The following is a 21222-nucleotide window of genomic DNA, read 5'->3' on the forward strand; positions in this document are numbered from 1 at the left end:
TTAAGGATTTGACCTCCCTGGAAAGCAGCTTGGGCCCCTCTTGTTTAGAGAATTCAGCACCCGGTCAGGCATATTTGGGGTTTCAAATTAAACAGCCTGTTTTTTTCTTTAGCTTTAAGGGTTCAATATTGTCTATCCATTTTTGAATGAAACACAGATAAAAATCTGCCTCCATGGTTTTACTGCAACGCCCCTAATGTCATTGCCCTACACCCATGATTACCCGAACCCTAATGCTACCATCAAAGGTAGTAACTGTTGGCATAGTTAGTTAGCCAAAAATGTAATCTATAAAGGCTGGGGCGAGTAGATGTCTAACATAATAGCCAGAACTCTATTTCCTCCTTTCAGCTCTCTAACCTTTTAGTTAGTCAGTGACTTGAGTGGGGGCGACACGGGACATAACTGTTCAGTCAGTTTGTGTTTCATTCTTAGCACACAAGTCAGATTCAAAAGCAAACAGTTATGTCCCATATGTCCCCCCTCAAGTCACTGATTGGTTACTGACTTTAAACAGGTTAGAGATCTGCAAAGGCGGGTTGAATTTTGGCTATTACTTTAGGCATCTGCTCACTCCAGCCTTTATATATTACATTTTTGCCTAACTATGTTGAAAACATTTTTTATTTTGCACAACCTATCTATTTACCAAGTTTCATTTTCACACTGAACAATTCCTTTCAATGTTTATTAGCACTGTGCTATTGGGGTAAAGCAGCTCCATCCCACTACAAGTTAGATTACCCTTACATGCTACAATTGAAAACACCATGCCTTAAGGCATCTAATACATTTAACATGAAGGTCCCATGATTGTTAAGCATGTGAAATACAAAGTAATTTACTCACAGCTCTGATAATTTGTCTTCCTATAGCTACAACAGCAGGCCTCACACAAATTCTTGTCGCCATTTTTGTGTTTGTACAAGAGCAAACTCACTATTTGTGCAGATGTATGTGCCTTGGTGTTTGTTACATAATCTGTATGAAGTCAGTGGGAATTGGCATGACATTTGCTGCCACACCTGGGCAGGGCTTTAGGGTCCTGATCTCACTAGGTGTGGTGACTCCAGAAAATAATATATTATATTATAATATAATAACATACACCCACAGTTGCAGCTGTTCTGCTTTCTGTATCTAGCCGAGAGCTTTAGCTTCCCTCTTCCCTGTAAGTGCTGCCAGCATGGGCAGGGAATGCGGGAAGCTGTAGTTCAGCAATAGCATAAGATCCACACTTTCATAATCACTGCATTACAGAGAGATCCATGCTACTGCCTACAACCCAAGGCACTTAGGCAAACATGCTACTACAGTACATAGCAGAGTCATTTGGCAATATTGCAGCAATTTTTATCATGAAAGTTACCATTAACTACCTTCATATAGAACCATTATGCCATTCTTCTGTGATGAGTAATGACATGATCATAGTAGAGATATATCTGTTTTACTAATGTAAATCAGAATTCCATCTGAAATCATCAAGCAAAATTCTACACCATAGATTTTTGCTACTAATAAGTGTCAGATGATCATTGTGATAACAGATAGAGTAGTAAAACAGGTATCTCTTCCCATTCTGTTGTTAGTTATCACAGCACAATGGAGAAGCAGTTATTGACAGCAACTTTCATCATAAAAATGCCAATACACTTTCTGTGCAACTTGATTTAGTGCGACAGGACAGATAATATTTAAATTAATCCAGAATCTATACATTTTTGTTTTCCTTGCACACAGAGGATGGCACCTTATAATAAGCTATGGATTTAAAGGTAAATCTTCCTTTGTCTGAGCAGGAGACATTTTTCATAATTAGATGCTTTTGTAAACAGAAATACATTTTTAAATAATCCTATTTATCCATTGTAAAGGCATTTCAGACAAGCAGGGCAAAGAGACAAATTGAGAATGTACAGAATGAATCCTACCTGCAACAGAATGTTCTTAGTTCAGCAGCAGAATATTCTCCTGCATGCATTCTGTATCCCATTCTGTATGTAATATTAGCCAAGGCTTTTCATATACTTTGCACAGAAAGGGTGGAGTATACCAGGAGCAGGATCCAGTCAGTAGCTGGGAGAAAGCGACTGAGAGCTTCTAAAGTTCACTCCAGGGAATCTGCCCTTCCCATACAGTACTGTGCCAGGGAAATGGGCAGCCAGTATGGCTAATGCTAATGGAGAGAAATTAACCTGGGCACAACCTGGCAACAACAAAATGTTACTATTCCAAATCTGACTATTGCTCTAGTATGTATTTAATGGGATAGAAAAACTTGAAAAAATACCAACAATATTAAAAACATACAGATATGGATAGCACTTCAGTTGTAAAACTGATTTGCATAGGTTAATTAGCAGTGAACCAATAGTGGTGTATCTTTGGAAAAGGGAAAATGTACTCTAAATTAATAGAAGGGATGAATTGCATGGTTCTTAAAACTATGATTGTATCATGGTACAGGTATGGGATCCCTTATCCGGAAACCCGTTATCCAGAAAGTTCCGAATTACGGAAAGGCCATCTCCCATAGACTCCATTATAAACAAATAATTCTATTTTTTGAAAATGATTCCCTTTTTTCCTGTAATAATAAAACAGTACCTTGTACTTGATCCCAACTAAGAGATCATTAATCCTTATTGGAGGCAGAACAGTCCTATTGGGTTTGTTCAATATTTAAATGATTTTTAGCAGACTTAAGTTATGGAGATCCAAATTACGGAAAGATCCCTTATCTGGAAAACCCCAGGTCCTGAGCATTCTGGATAATAGGTCACATACCTGTATATGGCATCACTAACCTGTTTCTTACCCTTGGCTCCTCTAAATGTTGGGGCCCAGTATCCTCTGACATAAAAAAGGCATTGTGGGTCCCAAGGGTAAGAAAGGCACACATCTGAAAACAATGGCTTCCATAGAGATGTTAGTTTAAAGAGAAATACACAGAAGGCACTGCATGAGTATGTGTTTGCTGTCCCTGCATATTTGTCCCTGCAACCAATAAACACATGAAAACAGAGAAGCGCACTCCCCTAGTGTAAAATCAAAAGTAAATAGTTCAATACATAAAAGTTGCACTTACAATTGTTGCAGTACAATAAGCGTATCAATCAATGAGGCCCAACGCGTTGGCGGATATTGGCTACATGTGCCTGCACCTGAGCGTATTTCATGCATTTGGGTGCAGGCACAGGTAGCAGCATTTTTTTTCTGCGTTTTTTTCGGCGCCTTTACGACTTTTCGGAAATTGTCGCGACTTTTTCGTTACCAATACGATTTGCGCGAAAAAACGCGAGTTTTTCGTACGATGCGCTTGTATCTTGTCGCAACTTTTTCGTATTGCGCGCTCGTAAGCGGTGGGCGAAACTTTCAGACTTAGCATGATTTTGGAAGCCTCCCACAGGACTCAATGGCACCCTGCAGCTCCAACCTGGCCCAAGAAAAGTCACCATACTGAAGCTTGAATGAATCCGAATCTTTCGTACTCGGCGCGAAGGCTACGAAAAAGTCGCGCAAGTAGTAACGCTACGAAAAAATCGCCAGATTTTGCGCAACATTCGGAATGGCAATGAAAAAGTCGCGACAATTTTCCGAAAAATTGCCAAATACCGATCATTACGAAAAAAACGCAATCGGACGCATTAGGCCCGTTCGTGAGTAAGTAAATGTGCCCCTATGTGTAGCATTAGCCAAAAAGAACTAACAACTTTCAACAGGTGAATTCATAGGAATTTATAGGTAAATTGAATTTGCTTACTTAGTTACAATCTACTGGATTCAGCTGTTGAGTTTTCTGCAGCTAAAAACTAAACATTTCAGTGTTAATAAATGTAAAGAACTACATCCAATAGGAATTACAATAATTGACTTATTTATGCATTACAGTCTGTATATACGGTATAACAATAGGGACTGAGCATTAAGCTGGCCATACACGTGGCGATCTCACGATGTTTCGTACGACCGTCGGTCGCACGAAACATCATCAGATCCGCCACACACCATTCAGGGCTGAATCGGCAGGTAAGGAGGTAGAAACAATAGGATTTCTACCTCCTTCTGCCGATTCAGCTCTGAAGGGAGAATTTTGGTCAGGCGCCTTCTATGGCGCCCGATCAAAATTTTCTAACCTGGCCGATCGGCGAGTCGACCGATATCAGCAGCTTCCTGCGATATCGGTCGGCTCGCTGACATGCCATACACGCACCGATTATCGTACGAAACGAGGTTTCGTACGATAATATCGGTGCGTGTATGGCCACCTTTAGAGATGTAGCGAACTGTTCGGCGGAGAACTAATTCGCGCTGACATCGGGTGTTGGCAAGTTCGCGAACTTTTGGCGATGTTCGCCATTTTGGGTTTGCCACTTTTTTTTTGCGCCGCGTTTTTTTTGCCTCGGGTTTTTCCGCTGCGTTTTTTCGCCTTTGCGAATACATAGGAATAGCTTGCGGTTTTTTGTGGCGTTATTTTTTGGCGTTTTTTTTTTACAAAGTAAAAAGTACAAAGAAATTTTTGCCCTTGATCCCCCTCCTGCATGCCACTGTCCAGGTCGTGGCACCCTTTAAACAACTTTAAAATCAGTTTTTTGGCCAGAAATGGCTTTTCTAGGTTTTAAAGTTCGCCTTCCCATTGAAGTCTATGGGGTTCGCAAAGTTCGCGAATATTCGCGAGTTTTGCCGAAAGTCCGCGAACGGGTTCGCGACCATTTTTGGCGATGTTCGCTACATCCCTACTGAGCATACAAAATTCACAATTTTATACTTAGCAGGATAGTCACTTTCTGTTTCTTCTGCGTCACTTTAGAGACACATGACCTTATTTCTTATCTATTAATAATGATACACGGTACCTATTTTTATAGATCCAAAACCTGCGCCCATAAAAATCAGCAGTAAAATCATCAACATGATTCTCCTATGTGACTCCATGGCGCTATGAATACAAATATGAGTTGACTTTCTGACACTTTCTGATACCGACACAAAGGAATTCAGACTAACAATACCTTGACTAAAAGTGGATTTTCTTTTAATTGTTAAATTGAGTTCCCTATAAAATTACTAACATTTAGTTTCGTCTGCAAAATAAAAAATACTTTCACTCAAAATGTCTCTTGCAAAGGGCAGCTGTATCTCATCTATATCAGTTTAAACAACATCTGGTACCTATTATTATAAATCCAACTACAGAGTTCATGAAAATGACAAAAAAGACAAATTGCAAACTTTTTTAAAACACAACTGCTAGTTGATCTTTTGTGTAGAGCACACACAGGGCACGGTCAAAGATTTTGTTCATGGGGGACCCTAGACAAATAAAGGTGGCCATACAGGGGCAGATTTAAGCAGCTTATCTGCCCATGTATAGGTTGCTCTGATTGGACTACCTAAGTGAAATCTAGCCAAAAATCAACTAGATATCAATTGGGCAGGTTTGATTTTCCGGTCAGATCATGGACCGCATCTGCGATTTGATGTGACCCTCGATGCAAATCCCCACATAGTGACAATTATGATCCAATGTATGGGGCCCCAAGATTTCAGATGGCAACCTTGTCTGTGTATACCGTTTAAAAGCTGAGATTTAATGTATATGGTCAGCTTTACTTGTATGAGGCCTGTAGCAGTGTAAGTGCTCTAGACTGACTAGCTGTGCTACAGCTGACTAACCAAGAGGCCTTAAAACCCTGGCTGGTCCATTTGACTAAGTCTTAGAGAAAATATGAGAGTATGACGGAAAGCCCAGAGCAAAGTTCATGAACTGAACATTTAGAAGTCTATGTACTTGTACACACACTTTTACCTAACAAGAGGTCTGTAATCCTTCTATATCTTAGTGTTATTCTGCTGCTGAAAGCTACTTTCTTGTTTTAATCTGTTTATTGAAAGAAACTGCTTTTGTTTTTATTAACTACTGCTGGCTGACTAAAAGTAATATTTCTTAAAGAGACTTTTGCTGTCCTGACAATTACTCTGTGGGAAAATTGATCTTGCAAAGAGCTCCAGTATTTTATATATTTTTAGCTTGTGCTTAAGGTTATAGACCCAAGCGCTGAGTTCTTGAAACCTAGAGGTAGGATGATCAAAATGATTCTCCTACCAAAATTTAGTTTAACGTAGATTTTTTTTTTCAGACCTTTAAACTATGCCAGCTATAAAAATATTACAATTTTAGGCATGAAAGGGTCCAAAATTCTAGCGGAAAAAGTGAAAAATTTCACTCCTGAAAGACACAGTTCTGACTTTACTTTACCTGAAAATGGAAGCTGGAAGAATTAAATACACATTTTCTGGCACTGCTCAGCTAAGCAGTCCTGTGCCCATCCTTATTATGTTCATTATTACAATGTACTATTAGGAAAACTGTGCAGCAATCTGTTAAATAACCGAAAGGTGGTTGACATAGAGCTGGCAAGCAACATTCAAACTGGGGAATCCGCCTGCATGTTTGATTAGGTTTCAGCTGCATCTTTCAAAAGCTAAGGGGTGTAATGGGTCGGTTTTATGGAGGTCTAGTGGTCTGTTCTTTGGGTCCAAATGATGGCTATTCCAGATCATTTTTCTTTCAATGGGTCTGGAGGAATGCTGAATGTGGCCACAGATGCCAAACAATCTAAGCAGTCAGATTTGGCCAAATTAGTAAAATACCTGTGTGTGTGTATTAAGCAACTTAACCAAGCTACTACTTTTACCCCCAATCATACACCATTCTTGGAGTGGAGGTTCCTCATGTGATCACTACTAGTTCACCTTCCTACTTGCTACTCCTAGAACAGGGGTCCCCAACTGTTTATGAGCCACATTCCGGACTCCGGACCCTTTCTCAAGCTTTTTTTTTGTTTTAAGTGTTTTGTTAAAATCTTTTCACTGTACTGCACATGTTGCGCAAAGACAGACACAGGAAGAGGATCACTTGCTCTCAGTTGGCCTGAGCCGGTGCAGTTTTCTGCTAACAGAAGCACTGGCCCAGAATCACTATGGGGATTCCTAACATTTCGGCATCCCCCCCCCCCCCTGCCAGTCTGTGTATTTCTTTCTCCTTTGAGTAAAAATATTACATTTTACAAATAACTGTTTTATTTTTTTAATCTTTAGTAAGATTCTTTAACTGTTTGGGGATATAGGAAATTAGATTAAGAATTTTTATATTCAAAATAATAATACTCTATTATAAGCTATGATATAATAACCTTATCCCCCACCTATACCATGAAAGATAAATAATAAAATATTTTTTATTAAAAGAAAAATGTTTATTTTCAAGGCAAATATGAAACTATACTTGATGCATCCAGAGCAGTCAGGTGCTTCTACGAGGTGCAAAGATTGCTCTGATGCCCCTCGATGCGCTACACCATGTGCCTAACTGGATCACAGTCACAAAAGTGCACAAAATGCTTCTTGCTGGAAGTGCTGCTTGTAGGGCTAATCGGTGCAATATTTTGTTCCAGCCCAAATGAGCACTCGTAGATGTAGATTTAGATGTAGATTTGCAAGACTATGGCATAGAATCTCATAATGTTCTCTTTTCATCTGCTTTTTCTTACAGTTAGAGGCAAAAGAGTCTCAGGAAATCTAACGTACATTAGATGGCAATTTCATATTAAAGTTCTTTTTTCATATGAAGAAAAGAAGAATTCCAGATGTCTCAATCTGAGGCATTATGCACAAGGATAAATGCAGAAACACGTGAAGATTACATTATAGGTAGAGGTTAAGGGAAGCTCTGAAGTGATAATAAACAGAAGGGCTTGGCTGTGATGAGGCTGAATCCTCTGTTTTTAAAGAGTTCAGCTTAATCCTCGTCCTCTCCTGTAACAGTGAAATATATATATATTAATATACCCCATGATATAACCTTTCAGGTACAGTACAACATTTTGCCAAAATATTTACCTTCTGTTTCAGCATCTTCCTCTTCTTCTTCCTCGGTCTCCTCCTCTGCCTCTTCCTCTTCTTCTTCTTCCTCTACCTCTTCATCTCCCTCCTTACTTGCCTCTTCATCTGCATTTGCATCTTTTCCTACACGCCCTATAAGATAACACTTGTTTAATTTGTATCACTCCCCAAGAATACATTATTCTACTTCCCATATTTATGTGAAATACTTACCTTCCTCTGCTTCAACAGCTCCATCAGTTTTGCTGCAGGGAAAAAGACAAGTATGAAGTTAATAACTGCGTATAAAATATGCATACAACAGAATTATTAAATGGGCAGTTTAACTTGTGGCAATCTCAAATTTTCAAATAGTAATTATTTTTATAATATTAATTATAGTAATATAATTATAGTAATATAGTAATTATTTCTCTGTAACTGTTTCCCTTTCAATTCTGTCTTAGTCCAGTCTAAAATTTAAAATGCTATCTGGTAGCTGGGGATAATGGCTCTAGCAGCCTGAAAGTGGATGAATTCTAAGGCTAAATTGTTATTGTCATTTTTATTTTATATCTATACCGCATATTCATGCTAGGGACATGGGACACTAGAAACCAGATCATGTTCCAAGCTGTAGAGCTGCAAAACCAAATGTAAAAAACATAAGGAATAAAAAAATACTGCAACTGCAAACTTTTTAGAATGCAAATAGCTACATCATACCGAAAGTTAGCTTTAAGGTAAATCTGCCCTGGAAAACAATACTCACGGATTTGTACAACGATTGTACAGGTATGTACCAAGTATAACTTGTACAAGCAGGACAGCAAAAATAACTGCAAACACTGATACTATTTTAAATGATTCCATTCTATTCAAGTCCTCATGGTCTAAAACAAGCTCATTTAGAAAATCTAAAAACAAATGAGAGATTATATTATAAAATAAACATGAAGAGAATGAGTAGAAATTACATTTTTAGGTAACTACAGATTGTTACTGGATGTGTTAGGCATTCTGGGAAATTAGTTTTGCAATATCACTAACAAATGTACATAACACAGGGTAAACTGATGAATTAATTTCACTGTATATTCCATGTATTGTACTGCTAGAGAAGCAATAATGTATTCCAACTGTATTCCAACTAAATGAGGGAGCGCTGCCACAGTGGCTGCTATGTATAGAATACCATACATGTGTATAGAAACATATGAAAGAATGTGCCTATGCTGTGGGGCCATTGTTTGTAGCAGGAAATTGCCAAATGTTTTTGTTACCATCAGGTGAAGATGTTAAATACTATGCACCAATGTATTTACCTCGCTCAACCTTCATCGTTTCTTTTTTTTTTTCTACAGGAAATGGAAAAAACAGTTATTACAATCAGACACACAAATTACAAATTATTATAACAGCAGATAAACGGTTACTGTATTATAACTGGCAACTATATTGCACTTTACTAATGGACAGCCTCTTAAGAAAGACAAAGGCCATTCAGGGAAAAATTCAGGGTAAATTGGATCTTACTTTTAAATACTGTTAAAAACTTTGAAGAGTCAGCTTCTTCATTTTCTGCAGATAAAGAAAAACAACAGTGTTCACCTCATTTGTGTATTACAGTGTGTTCTGTTTATGCAATACAACAATAGGGACTGAGTATTCAAAAGTTTTAATTTTATACTTACCAGGATAGTCATTATATGTTTCTTTTGTTTTTTTTCTTGCTGCAAAAAGGAAAACAAGTCACTTTAGAGAAAAATTCTTGTATCTTATTTAATGCACTCTTAAACCCATCTGGCACCTAATATTATAGATCCTAAAATTGTGTCCATAAAGATCAGCAGTAAAATTATCAACATGATTCTCCTACATGACTCCATGGCGCTAAGAATGCAAACATGAGATTACTTTTTTACTACAGGTATGGGATCCCTTATCCGGAAACCAGTTATCCAGAAAGTTCCAAATTACGGAAAGGTTATCTGCCATAGATTCCATTATAAGCAAATAATTCTAATTTTTAAAAATGATTTCCTTTTTCTCTTATAATAAAACAGAACCTTGTACTTGATCCCAAAATGTACTTTGGACAAACGGCACCCCATAAAAACAATCCTATTGGGTTTATTCAATATTTAATTTGTTTTTAGCAGACTAAAATTATGGAGATCCAAATTATGGAAAAACCCCAGGTCCCGAGCATTCTGGATAACAGGTCCCATACCTGTATTCTAATGTCATAGACATTTTTTTTCTAAATCGTTAACCTATAAAATGTTTAAATATGTTGAGTTATGAAGAGGTCAAAAATGTCAGAATTCCCAACAGATCCCTAGTGTTTAATAATTGAATCCATAATAGTTAATATTAAAATATATAATAATTGTTAGAAATTCTCTAGCACTGCAGACTTTCTTAAACATATCTAAAAAAATAAACCTGAAAATATTCCTACATCAAAAACAAATATCTATCTTATCTCTTTAAATCTATTTACCTATTATTATAGATCCATAAATTAAATTAAAAGAAAGTAAAAGTATGATGAACAACATGATTGGCCAATACAACGCCATCGTGCTCTTCATCAGTTATGACTAGAAATCTGAGATGCCTTTCTCACTGCACCTCAGTGCATTATGATGTCACAATGTGACAGAAATTGAGACTGTTAGTGACTGTTGCGGCTTTCTAAGCAGCTGTAAATGAAATGTCTCATACATAGTTACTTTGACAGTAATTTAAACGAGCACAATCTGCCTAAATTCATGCAGTGGCTTTATAGTTGTTACTAAAAGAAAATAAATATAAACTGGGCCCTTTGTTTCATAAAATTTGGATTAGACAAGGAACATTTAGCATATTTCTTGTCAAAAAATTTGAGAATTCCCAACAGATCCCTAGTGTTTAATAATTGAATCCATAATAGTTAATATTAAAATATATAATAATTGTTAGAAATTCTCTAGCACTGCAGACTTTCTAAAAGCAAACTGCAAACCTTTACATTTAAACATATCTAAAAAAAAAAAAAAACCTGAAAATATTACTACATCAAAAACAAATATCTATCTTATCTCTTTAAATCTATTTACCTATTATTATAGATCCATAAATTAAATTAAAAGAAAGTAAAAGTAAGATGAACAACATGATTGGCCAATACAACGCCATCGTGCTCTTCATCAGTTATGACAAGAAATCTGAGATGCCTTTCTCACTGCACCTCAGTGCATTATGATGTCACAATGTGACAGAGATTGAGACTGTTAGTGACAGTTGGGTGCGGCTTTCTAAGCAGCTGTAAATGAAATGTCTCATACATAGTTACTTTGACAGTAATTTAAATGAGCACAATCTACCTAAATTCATGCAGTGGCTTTATAGTTGTTACTAAAAGAAAATAAATATAAACTGGGCCCTTTGTTTCATAAAATTTGGATTAGACAAGGAACTTTTAGCATATTTCTTGTCTAATGCACACACAATATATGCTTTATCAGTTAGTTAGGGTAACAGGATGGATTTTAGGCAGAAGTAGCTGTAAATTAAATGTCATAGGGCCAGATTTAACCCCAAAACTGTTCATTACATGAAAACTCTATTGAAGCCTATGGGGAAAACTAGAAATGAATTGCAAGCGTTTTCACCTCAAATAGAATATCCCATAAGTTTTCATGTTATAAACCATAAAATAATAAATTATCATCGAATTGAATCTGGCCCATATTTACTTTGACAGTTATATAAATTTGTACATTCTGCCCTAATTCATGCAGAGTTTTACTAAAAAAATATATATAAACTGAGCTCTTTAGCACATTCTGAAAAATGTCACAAACTAGAATTTATCTTCAGTTACCGGATACTAAAATAGTGACACCTTTGTTACTGAACTACAACTCCCAGAATACCATGCAAGCCAATACATGTTGCAAGGCAGCACTTATTTCATTTAAAATAAACTGCAATCAGTTCAGCCCTGCTAGCTGGATTTTTTTGAACATATCCCTGAATTCTCAAGTGATCTGGTCTTCCTATTGTGGCAGGAGTTGAGTAGTACAACTTAGTAAAAGAAAAAGAGGTAAATAAATACAGTATGTATGCCCCACTGCACTTCCGAATAAGTTACTCATCCAAATGATACAGAAGTGCTTCTATTTGGTGCAATGACAAAAAAAAAAAGTTTGTGAGTGTATTATATTAGTGATTATAAGATTAAAGTATGTAAAAATTTTATACACGAGCATGCTTCTTATTCTTGTAAAGTAATTGGAAGTATCTGAGAGAGCCATGGGAAACAAAGAGTTGCAGTTTACCACACTAATGAGGGTTGCCACCTGTCCGATTTTAACTCGGACAGTCCGGTTTTTGGAAAGGCTGTCCGGGTCAAAATCTCCTGCCCGGTTTACCATATTGGGAAAACCGGGCAGGACTCACTGACATTGACATAGCGATCGGGCAATCATCAATCGCTGCATCATAGCCCTACCCAGTGACAACTTGGCACCTCCTCTTCCCTGGCCCTGGAACATTATGGCCCGCCCCCTGTCCTGTGACAAACTCCTGCAGAGGTCGCAACCCTACAATGAATGTTGTTAAAGGAACAGTAACACCAAAAAATGAAAGAGCTTTAAAGTAATAAAAATATAATGCACTGTTGCCCTGCACTGGTAAAACTGGTGTGTTTGCTACAGTAACACTACTATAGTTTATATAATAAGCTGCTGTGTAGCCACGGGGGCAGCCATTCAAGCTGGAAAAAAGGAGAAAAGGCACAGGTTACATAGCAGATAACAGATAAATTCTGTAGAATACAATAGTGTTTTATCTGTTATCTGCTATGTGCCTGTGCCTTTTCTCCTTTGAATGGCTGCCCCCATGGCTACATAGCAGCTTATTTATATAAATTATAGTAGACTTTCTGAAGTAAACACACAACTTTTACCAGTGCAGGGCAGCAGCACATTATATTTTAGTTACTTTTATACACTTTCATTTTTTGGTGTTACTGTTCCTTTAAAAGTCTGTTAGTAGAAGCATGTCTGGAGAGAGAACATTAAAGCATAAATATAAATTGGGAATATTGACAGGGTATATTTAAATATATGGTCCTGGAATATGAATTGCAACACAAAAGTGTCAAGGGAACATTATTTATGTAGATTATAAGAATCACTGTGGGTGAAAATATTGTATATTTATTGTTTTTTTATTTTGTATGATTTTCTTTACACTGTTGAGACATGCCGTGGAAGTGTGCAACAGAATGGTGCAACTCCAAAACAAAAACTTTTTTAGGATTTGTGTAGTTTCACACAGGCAAAGGCAAGGACTACATTTATTCAAGTTGAGTTGAGTCATTTTTTTATATTTGTATATAAATGAAAACATAAAATAAAAATAACCAGGACTGCATTTAATGGAAAGGGTGAGAACCCTGCAGGGGGTTAGGTACCCATGGGTTACCTGCAAGAAAGTGGGTTCCCTGCAGGTTGCTTGCAGTAACACATTACAGAGCTATGATTTGCTCCATTAGGACTTGAAGTTAACAAAATAAGGTTAGGAAAGGTGTAGCTAATGAAGAGCGTCCTAAATAGGATTCAAGTCACTAAGCTTATGTTCAACCAGCAAGTCCTATGACACCCTAGCAACCAGCCATATATCTGAATGCCAGAATTCATCATTATACTAAAAGGGCCTCAATACATATGCAATTTATTTTCAAATTTAACTAAATTAGTTTTCCCGAATGCCTAATATTTACTTAAAAAAAAGTTGCTAGGAAAAGTTGCTACGAGAAAAGGGATAAAAAACTGAACTTGATTTCTACATGAACTCAGCGAGTTCAATCTAGCGAACTGTCGAATTTGGATTTTTAGCCGTTTAGACGCATGGTATATTTCGTAAAAGTCGACTTTAAAATTAAAAATCAATGGTTAGTAAATGAGCCCTCTAATCTTAAAGTCTGCTGCTTGTCAGGGTTACAGATTATAGAAACAGGATGACAGAACCAATTATACAAAAACATAGTTATTTCTCTGCATATAAAAATACATACACAAGAAAAACATTCAGGTAAATAGTATCTTAGTAGTGATCTACTGGAGTCAGCTGCTAAGTTTTCTGCAGATTTAAACAAACATTTCAGTGTTAATAAAAGAAAAAGAGCTACATCAGACAAGAAATACCATAAACCAACTTGCTTCTGTATTACAGTCAGTTCTGTATAAAGAATATAACAATAGGGAATGAGTGTAAAAAAGTCACAATTTTAAACTTACCAAACTAGTTACTTTCTGTTTTGTTTATTTACTGCAAAAAAAGTGAAAAATGATCTGGCAAAGGGCTCCTGTCTTGGGCTGGAACTAGGGGTAGCCAGAGTCATCTCTCTAGGGCGCAACAATGGGGGGGGCACCACTCCTGCCTACCCCTAGTACATGCTCCTTAGTCATTGCCCCAGCCAAGGGGAAGGTACAGGGACAAGGTGGCTGACCAGGTTGCCTAGCCGCCCCTGGTCTAATCTAATTCCACAGAATCCGCCCGTGTCTATTTTCCATAGTGAAGGTGTGATTTTTTTGTTTGGGCAGGCTAATAAATATAACCTAAGATGTGTTCCATAGCAACATAATTCTCTTCTCAGAAAGAAAGAGCAATAAGATCTAAAAAATATATACCACATATAAAGCTAATTTAGGTGTTTAGCCCATCTGCACCTAAGTTCATTTGCATCAGGGATCATAGAGTAACTCCTGTCACAGTGATTACCTGCTTGTGCTGAATGTGATGGGATTGATTAAAGAGGGGACCCAGCAGGCTGCACAAGGTAAACATTGCAGTTCAGAGTGAGGAACTGGGGAACAAGCACCAGATACAGGGTCGGTGGGCCTTGGCGGGCCAGACCCGACCCTTGCGGCGCTCCCCCTGCCCGACTGCTCCTGCCCCGACGCGTTAAATTTACGCGCTCGGGGAAGGACGTCGGGTGGGGGGCCCTGCGAGGGGGGTTAGAGGGGCCCCTCTTGGGGGGAGGCTATGGGCGCGGGCCCCGGTGGGCCCTTCACCCCCAGTCCGACCCTGACCAGATATATTCAGGGAGGAAATTCAATCTTTACAGAAATGAGTGCGGTTCCAGGGGCAAGCCTTAGCAGAACACACAAGGTTGCAGGGATTCACTCTAACTAGCATTCAAGAACACTGAGAGAGCTCTGTACTTGATCACACTAAAGCCAAATTGAAGTGATGTGTGCATTTCCAGAGCTTAAAAAACCTGTGTTCAGTGCTGATGGGCTACTCCCCCTCCTGCCTTGTTCTGAACCCCATTAACTCATGCCTTGCAAGTAACCTCACATCAAAGTCCTATCTAATATCTGCAGCAGTCCAACTTCTGTGGTAACGAGGGCTGGAATTCTTCTGACCAGTGTGGTGGAGGGCTGATAATGGAAGGCAGTTATGATCACTACCTTTTTTAAACCACACCCATGTCAAGCCACACCCATGTTATCACAAGAGCTTTTAAAACTATACCCACATTAATGGTGATAGCGCAGCAAACTACCCCCCCAAAAAAACAAGAAAAACGTGCTCACTGCAGGGATATCACTCTTCACTCATATGTAAAAGCAGTTTATTATGTCATATTAAGACACCCCCTTAAATTCATATTGCTCTTGCTCCCCTTTGGTAGCACAGCAACACCCAGAACATAATTACACACCCTAGGGACCCCACAGCTATTTCCAAATGCTAACAAACTCCCAGAACAAACCCCTGCCAGGTTCACTTCACACAGGCATCATAGGGCAGGCAGAGTATGGCACACACAGGCAGCATAGGGCAGGCAGAGTACGGCACACACAGGCAGCATAGGGCAGGCAGTACATACAGTGATGCAATGCTGGCACTGCTCCTACAGACTGAGGTGTTAACAGGTGAACAATGTGGGTGCTTACAGTCTGAGCCTGAGTTGTGAACAATGCAGGGGGTAAACAACACAGGGACTAAAAGGTGTGAACAATAGAAGGCCTTAAACGTGTAAACAATACAGGGGGATTACAGCCTGCATCTGAGGTGTGAACCATGTAGGGGGCCAGTTAATCTCAGTACCGATACCATTTAAAGTTTACACAAAGGTAAGCCATCAAAGCAGCCAGACAGGTGTGGGGCCACCAGTTGGACAGCCCTGCACTAAATAATCTATTTCCATTTGTCTTATAATAAAACTGAATCAGTCAAAACAAGCCAAGATATAAGAAGCACTTCATATGCTGTACCCAAAACATTGCCTAATGTAATTCTTTTTGAGCAAATCTGTGACATAGGGTAACACCCAATTACACAATTAAAAAAGGACAGGCTTTTAATAGCAATTATATATACAAACTAGAAAGGGAAGTTTCACGTTGGGTGGAAAAACGTGAAGTCACTGAATGAAATCTGATCTAATGTGGCTCCGCCCACTTTTTCTAACCTTGGGCCACAGTTATATAGCAAAGTTTGGGGACCCTGGTTTTAATAGTGTCTGAATGGCAGCAATTTAAATTTCCCCACTGAAAGCAAATGAGTGACATCTGATTGGCGGTTGGTGGCTCCGCCCACTTTTTCTAAGTTGGAACTGCAGTTACCCAGTGACTAACTCTGCAAAGTTTAGGGACCCTAGGATCAATATATGTAAATTGTGATTGGTGGTTAGTGGGCGTGCCCCCTTTTTCTAACCTTGAGTTGAAGTCACCCAGTGACAAACAGTGGGCACCCTGGCATAAATAGTGAGATAAATAGTGAGTGAGAATGACAGCATTTTAAATTTGAACCAATAAAATTCAATGGATGAAATCTGATTGGGTGCTAGTGGCCCAACCCACGTTTCCTATTTTTGAACTGGAGTGACCAACTATGCATAAACTAGGCATAAAAATTATGAGTCTGACAGCATTTTACACTTCACCATTGAAAGTAAATAGGTGAAATGTGATTGGCTGTTGACCCACTTTGAACGACAAATACCCAGTGACTAACTTTGGAAAGTTTAACAACACTGGAATTAATACTTAAATAATGGCATCAATTTAAATATAAACCAAAGAAATTCAATAGGTGAAGTCTGATTGGCTGTTGGTGGCCCCACCTACTTTTTAAAACCTAAAAATGCAGTCCCTTAGTGACCCTGGTGTGAATACTGTGAGATTGGCAGCAAGGTGAATTTCTCCATTGAAAATCAATAGTTAAAATCTGATTGGCCGTTGATGGCTCCACCCACTTTTTCAAAACTAAAACTGCAGTCCCCTAGTGACCAACTGAGAAAAGTTTGGGGACCCTGGTGTTAATACTGTGAGAATGGCAGCAGGATGAATTTCCCTATTAAAAGTCAGTAAGTGAAATCTGATCTGATCTGGCTGTTGGTGGCTCTGCACACTTTTTCTAACCTTGAACTGCAGTTATCTGGTGCCTAATCCTGCAAAGTTTGGGGACCCTGGTGTTATTACTGTGAGAATGGCAGCAGGTTGAATTTCCGACAAATCAATAGATAAAATGTGATTGGCTGTTCACAGCTCCGCCCACTTTTGAGCATCCAACAATCATATTTTCATTCAGGCTGACCCCATGACTGTGTGATTCAAGTTTGGGGAGTGTAGCCTCAACGCTGTAAGATTGGCAGCAGTTTCAATTTCCCCATAAAAGTCAATGGGTGAATTTGATTGGCTGTTGTTGGCCCCTCCCGCTTTGGGGTCATCCAACAAATGTTGCTGTTTCATTCGGGGTGATTCATTCATTATTATGTTATTCAAGTTTGGGGGGTGTTACACCTTTCCCAGTCCACTTACAAGTAAAACACAGGATGCTTCCATTGGCTGTGCTTGCTCACATGGCTAGGGAAAGGGGCTGGATTTCCCCATTGGCTGTGCTCGCTCACATGGTGAGAGAAAAGGGGCTGGATTTGCCCATTGGCTGTGCTCGCTCACATGGTGAGAGAAAAGGGGCTGGATTTCCCCATTGGCTGTGCTCGCTCACATGGCTAGGGAAAAGTGGCTGGATTTCCCTATTGGATGTGCTTGCTCACATGGCTAGGGAAAAGTGGCTGGATTTCCCTATTGGATGTGCTTGCTCACATGGCTAGGGAACAGGGGACTGGATTTCCCTATTGGATGTGCTTGCTCACATGGCTAGGGAACAGGGGGCTGGATTTCTGCAGCAGCTGGTCTGGAGAGGGGAAGTGTGGCCGGTGCTGGGCTGAGCTTTGCTTTGTGCAATAGTCTGTGCAGGAATAAAGAGATGTACTGTTGTAGAGATAGGCAGTGTTTCCTTATTCACTTTGTGTGCACTTTAACCCTTTACTCTTCAAACTCTGCCTTGTATATTATCCCCCACTTACAATTTGCTGTATTTACATACACATGGTGGGGATCTGGCTGAGCCATAAAAAAGAGTTAAGACAAAAGAAAAATGCAAGTGAAAAGAAAATCTTGGAAGTGAAGGAAAAGCACAAAGGGATAAGGAAAGGGAAATAAAAGCAAAGACCTTGGGAACAAAGGTATATAAGGTATATACTGTGGTATATGATGTATAATCTCTGTTTATATAGTGCCAATATATATAGCAGCTGTTATACAAAGTACATGTATGGGATCCTTTATCAGGAAACCCGTTATCCAGAAAGCTCCGAATTACGGAAAGCCCGTCTTACATAGACTCAGACTCATAGATTTTAATATAATAATTCAGAATTTTAAAAATGATTTCCTTTTTCTCTGTAGAAATAACACAGCACCTTGTAATTGATCCCAACTAAGATATAAATAATCCTTATTGGATGCAAAACAATCCTATCGGTTTAATTAATGTTTTATTGATTTTTTAGTAGACTTGAGGTATGGAGATCCAAATTACGGAAAGACCCCTTATCCAGAATACCCTTGGTCCCGAGCATTCTGGATAACGGGTCCTATACCTGTGTAACAAAAATATGACTGTGGCCCTTTTCCCTAAGTCTTTTGTGTACCTAACAAACACTTTTTGGCTAGAAAGTGCTTAAAACACTAGTGCACTTGGTGCGTCTGATGGTGCCATTCCCCAAGGGAGCTGTATTCCTCAAATGTGTCTGGAATCTGTATTTTGTCTGAATTACAGATGTGTGGGAAGGTTTTGCATTGTTTTTTGCCACAGGGATAAGTTCCAACAAAAATGGAACTTATCCCTATGGCAAAAAACGATACAAAACTGCCCACACATCTGTAATTCAGACAAAATACAGATTCCAGACACATTAGAGGAATACAGCATCCATGGGCAGTACAACTGTCCTTCCTCCAACGTGGTGTATTTAATACAGTGCACTAGATGCCCAACAGGAGGACTGTATATAGGAGAGACTGGCCAAAGCCTGAGAAACAGAAATACACATCACCACTTTACTATAACAAATAAAAAACTGGACACACCAGTAGGATACCATTTTTACAGCCCTCACCACTCCATAGATGATTTAAGAATCTTGGTCCTTAAGGGAAACTTAAAAACAAAGAATGTAAGGAAGGCATGGGAGTACAAATTAATGAAAACTTTCAACTCTCTGGAAAAGGGACTGAACCTGAGCCTTGGATTTATGGCGAGTTATATAGATTAAGAACTGCCTGCACCAAGCCAGAAATACAAACATCTGTAGAGATACTGGACTGGTTAATCACAAGGAATTCCTTTCACTTCACACTCCAGTAACTTAGGGCTCTGGCACACGGGGAGATTAGTCGCCCGCGACAAATCTCCCTTGTCACGGGCGACTAATCTCCCCGAGTTGCCATGACCCGCCATCCCACCGGCGAACATGTAAGTTGCCGGCGGGATGGAACACGCAGCAGCGCGATTTCCCGAAATCGACGAAAAAGACTCGCGATTAGTCGCCCGCGAACATGGAGTTTTGTCGCGGGCGACTAATTTCCCTGTGTGCCAGAGCCCTTACCCTAATTTAAATCAAGCCACTAAGATAAGGTACAGGATAATGTGGATCTGTTTGTCCCTTGCAGGCCCCCATTTATATGACTTTATTATCACCTTCCACACAGATAGATATTCCGTTTTTCTGGTTATTTGATCCATGAGCTGAATGTTTTATATATATATATATATATATATATATATATATATATATATATATATATATATATATATATATATATATATATATATCAGAGAGCACCACAGCTTCATTGTAATCAGCTTGACGAAGGAACTAAAATGTTCTGAAAGCTTGCTATGATTATCTTAGTTAGCCAATAAAAGGTATCAACTTTATATTACTTTTGTTCTTTTTTATTTCAAAAGGGTTACCCTGTAACCTGTTACATATTCAGATGCACATCTTCTTATATGGCTTTAGGTTTGGATTCAGATATTAAACAGAAGGGGTTGGCTGTGATGAGGCTGAATTCTCTGATTTAAAACGGCTCTGCTTAATCTTCATCCTCTCCTGTCGCAGCGAAAAATACAGTATATTAATATACCCCATGATATAACCTTTTAGGTACAGTACAACATTTTCCCCAACATATTTACTTTCTATTTAAGGAACTTCATTTTCCTCTTCTTCTTCCTCTACCTCTTCTTCTTCCTCTACCTCTTCATCTGCATTTGCATCTTTTCCTACACGCCCTATAAGATAACACTTGCTTAATTTGTGTCACTCCCCAAGAATACATTATTCTACTTCCCATATTTATGTAACATACTTACCTTCCTCTGCTTCAACAGCTCCATCAGTTTTGCTGCAGGGAAAAAAGACAGGTTAGACGTTAATAACTGGCAATAAAATATGTATAAGATAAAAGTATTTATGAAACGTTTTTAAACATAAACTAACCAAATTACATGGGCAGTTCTCCTTTACATTAAAGGGGGGTTCACCTTTAATTAACTTTTACTATGCTATGGAATGGTCAATTGTAAGCCACTTTTTCTTGATGATTTATTTTTTTGTAGTTTTTGAATGATATGTATTACTCTTCTAACACTTTGCATCTTTCAAATGGGGGTCACGGACCCCAACAGCAAAAAAATTTTGCTCTGTGAGGCTACAGGTTAACTGTTATTGTTACTTTTTAAAAAAACACTTCCTGGTTGTTAAGGTCATTTGGACCCTAGCAACCAAATTGCTGCTGAAACTCTATACTGGAGAGCTGCTAAACAAAAATTGAAATAAAAATTAAGACCAACTTGTCTCAGACTAGCGCTCTCAACATCATACTAAAATTTAACTGAAAGGTGAACAAACACTATTATTTTATCACAATGTGGCATTTTGAGGTAGTTTTCAATTAGCAATTATTTTTGTTTGGTGTA

General features: G+C 38.6%; 2 protein-coding genes and 1 long non-coding RNA gene across 3 annotated transcripts in view; 1 reads left to right on the top strand and 2 right to left on the bottom strand.

Moving 5' to 3' along the window:
- lhfpl1 (LHFPL tetraspan subfamily member 1) overlaps positions 1-21222 on the bottom strand; it is a 66228-nt gene that overhangs the window by 23969 nt on the left and 21037 nt on the right. The gene's annotated exons all lie outside the window — the stretch shown is intronic.
- LOC116406746 lies at positions 7786-9502 on the top strand. Its single transcript, XR_004219788.1, has 2 exons — positions 7786-7874; positions 9252-9502. It is a non-coding gene; the product is annotated as an uncharacterized LOC116406746 (long non-coding RNA).
- On the bottom strand, positions 7853-9472 carry LOC108648385 (acidic leucine-rich nuclear phosphoprotein 32 family member B-like). Its single transcript, XM_031891538.1, has 5 exons — positions 9424-9472; positions 9213-9245; positions 8660-8804; positions 8122-8153; positions 7853-8040 (listed from the first exon to the last, which is right to left on the bottom strand). The coding sequence occupies exons 2-5, from the start codon at positions 9226-9228 to the stop codon at positions 7871-7873; spliced, it is 363 nt and encodes a 120-aa protein (XP_031747398.1). The 5' UTR covers positions 9229-9245; positions 9424-9472; the 3' UTR covers positions 7853-7870.

This window comes from Xenopus tropicalis, chromosome 8 (genome assembly GCF_000004195.4).
Source record: "Xenopus tropicalis strain Nigerian chromosome 8, UCB_Xtro_10.0, whole genome shotgun sequence".
Classification (NCBI taxonomy): domain Eukaryota; kingdom Metazoa; phylum Chordata; class Amphibia; order Anura; family Pipidae; genus Xenopus; species Xenopus tropicalis.

Excerpts from the sequence above, each read along its gene's own strand:
- LOC108648385 (XM_031891538.1), bottom strand. Across the intron at positions 8,154-8,659 it reads TACAATCGTTGTACAAATCC|CAAAACTGATGGAGCTGTTG; the intron begins GTGAGTATTGTT and ends TTTTCCCTGCAG. Across the intron at positions 8,041-8,121 it reads AGCTGTTGAAGCAGAGGAAG|GGCGTGTAGGAAAAGATGCA; the intron begins GTAAGTATTTCA and ends GTTATCTTATAG.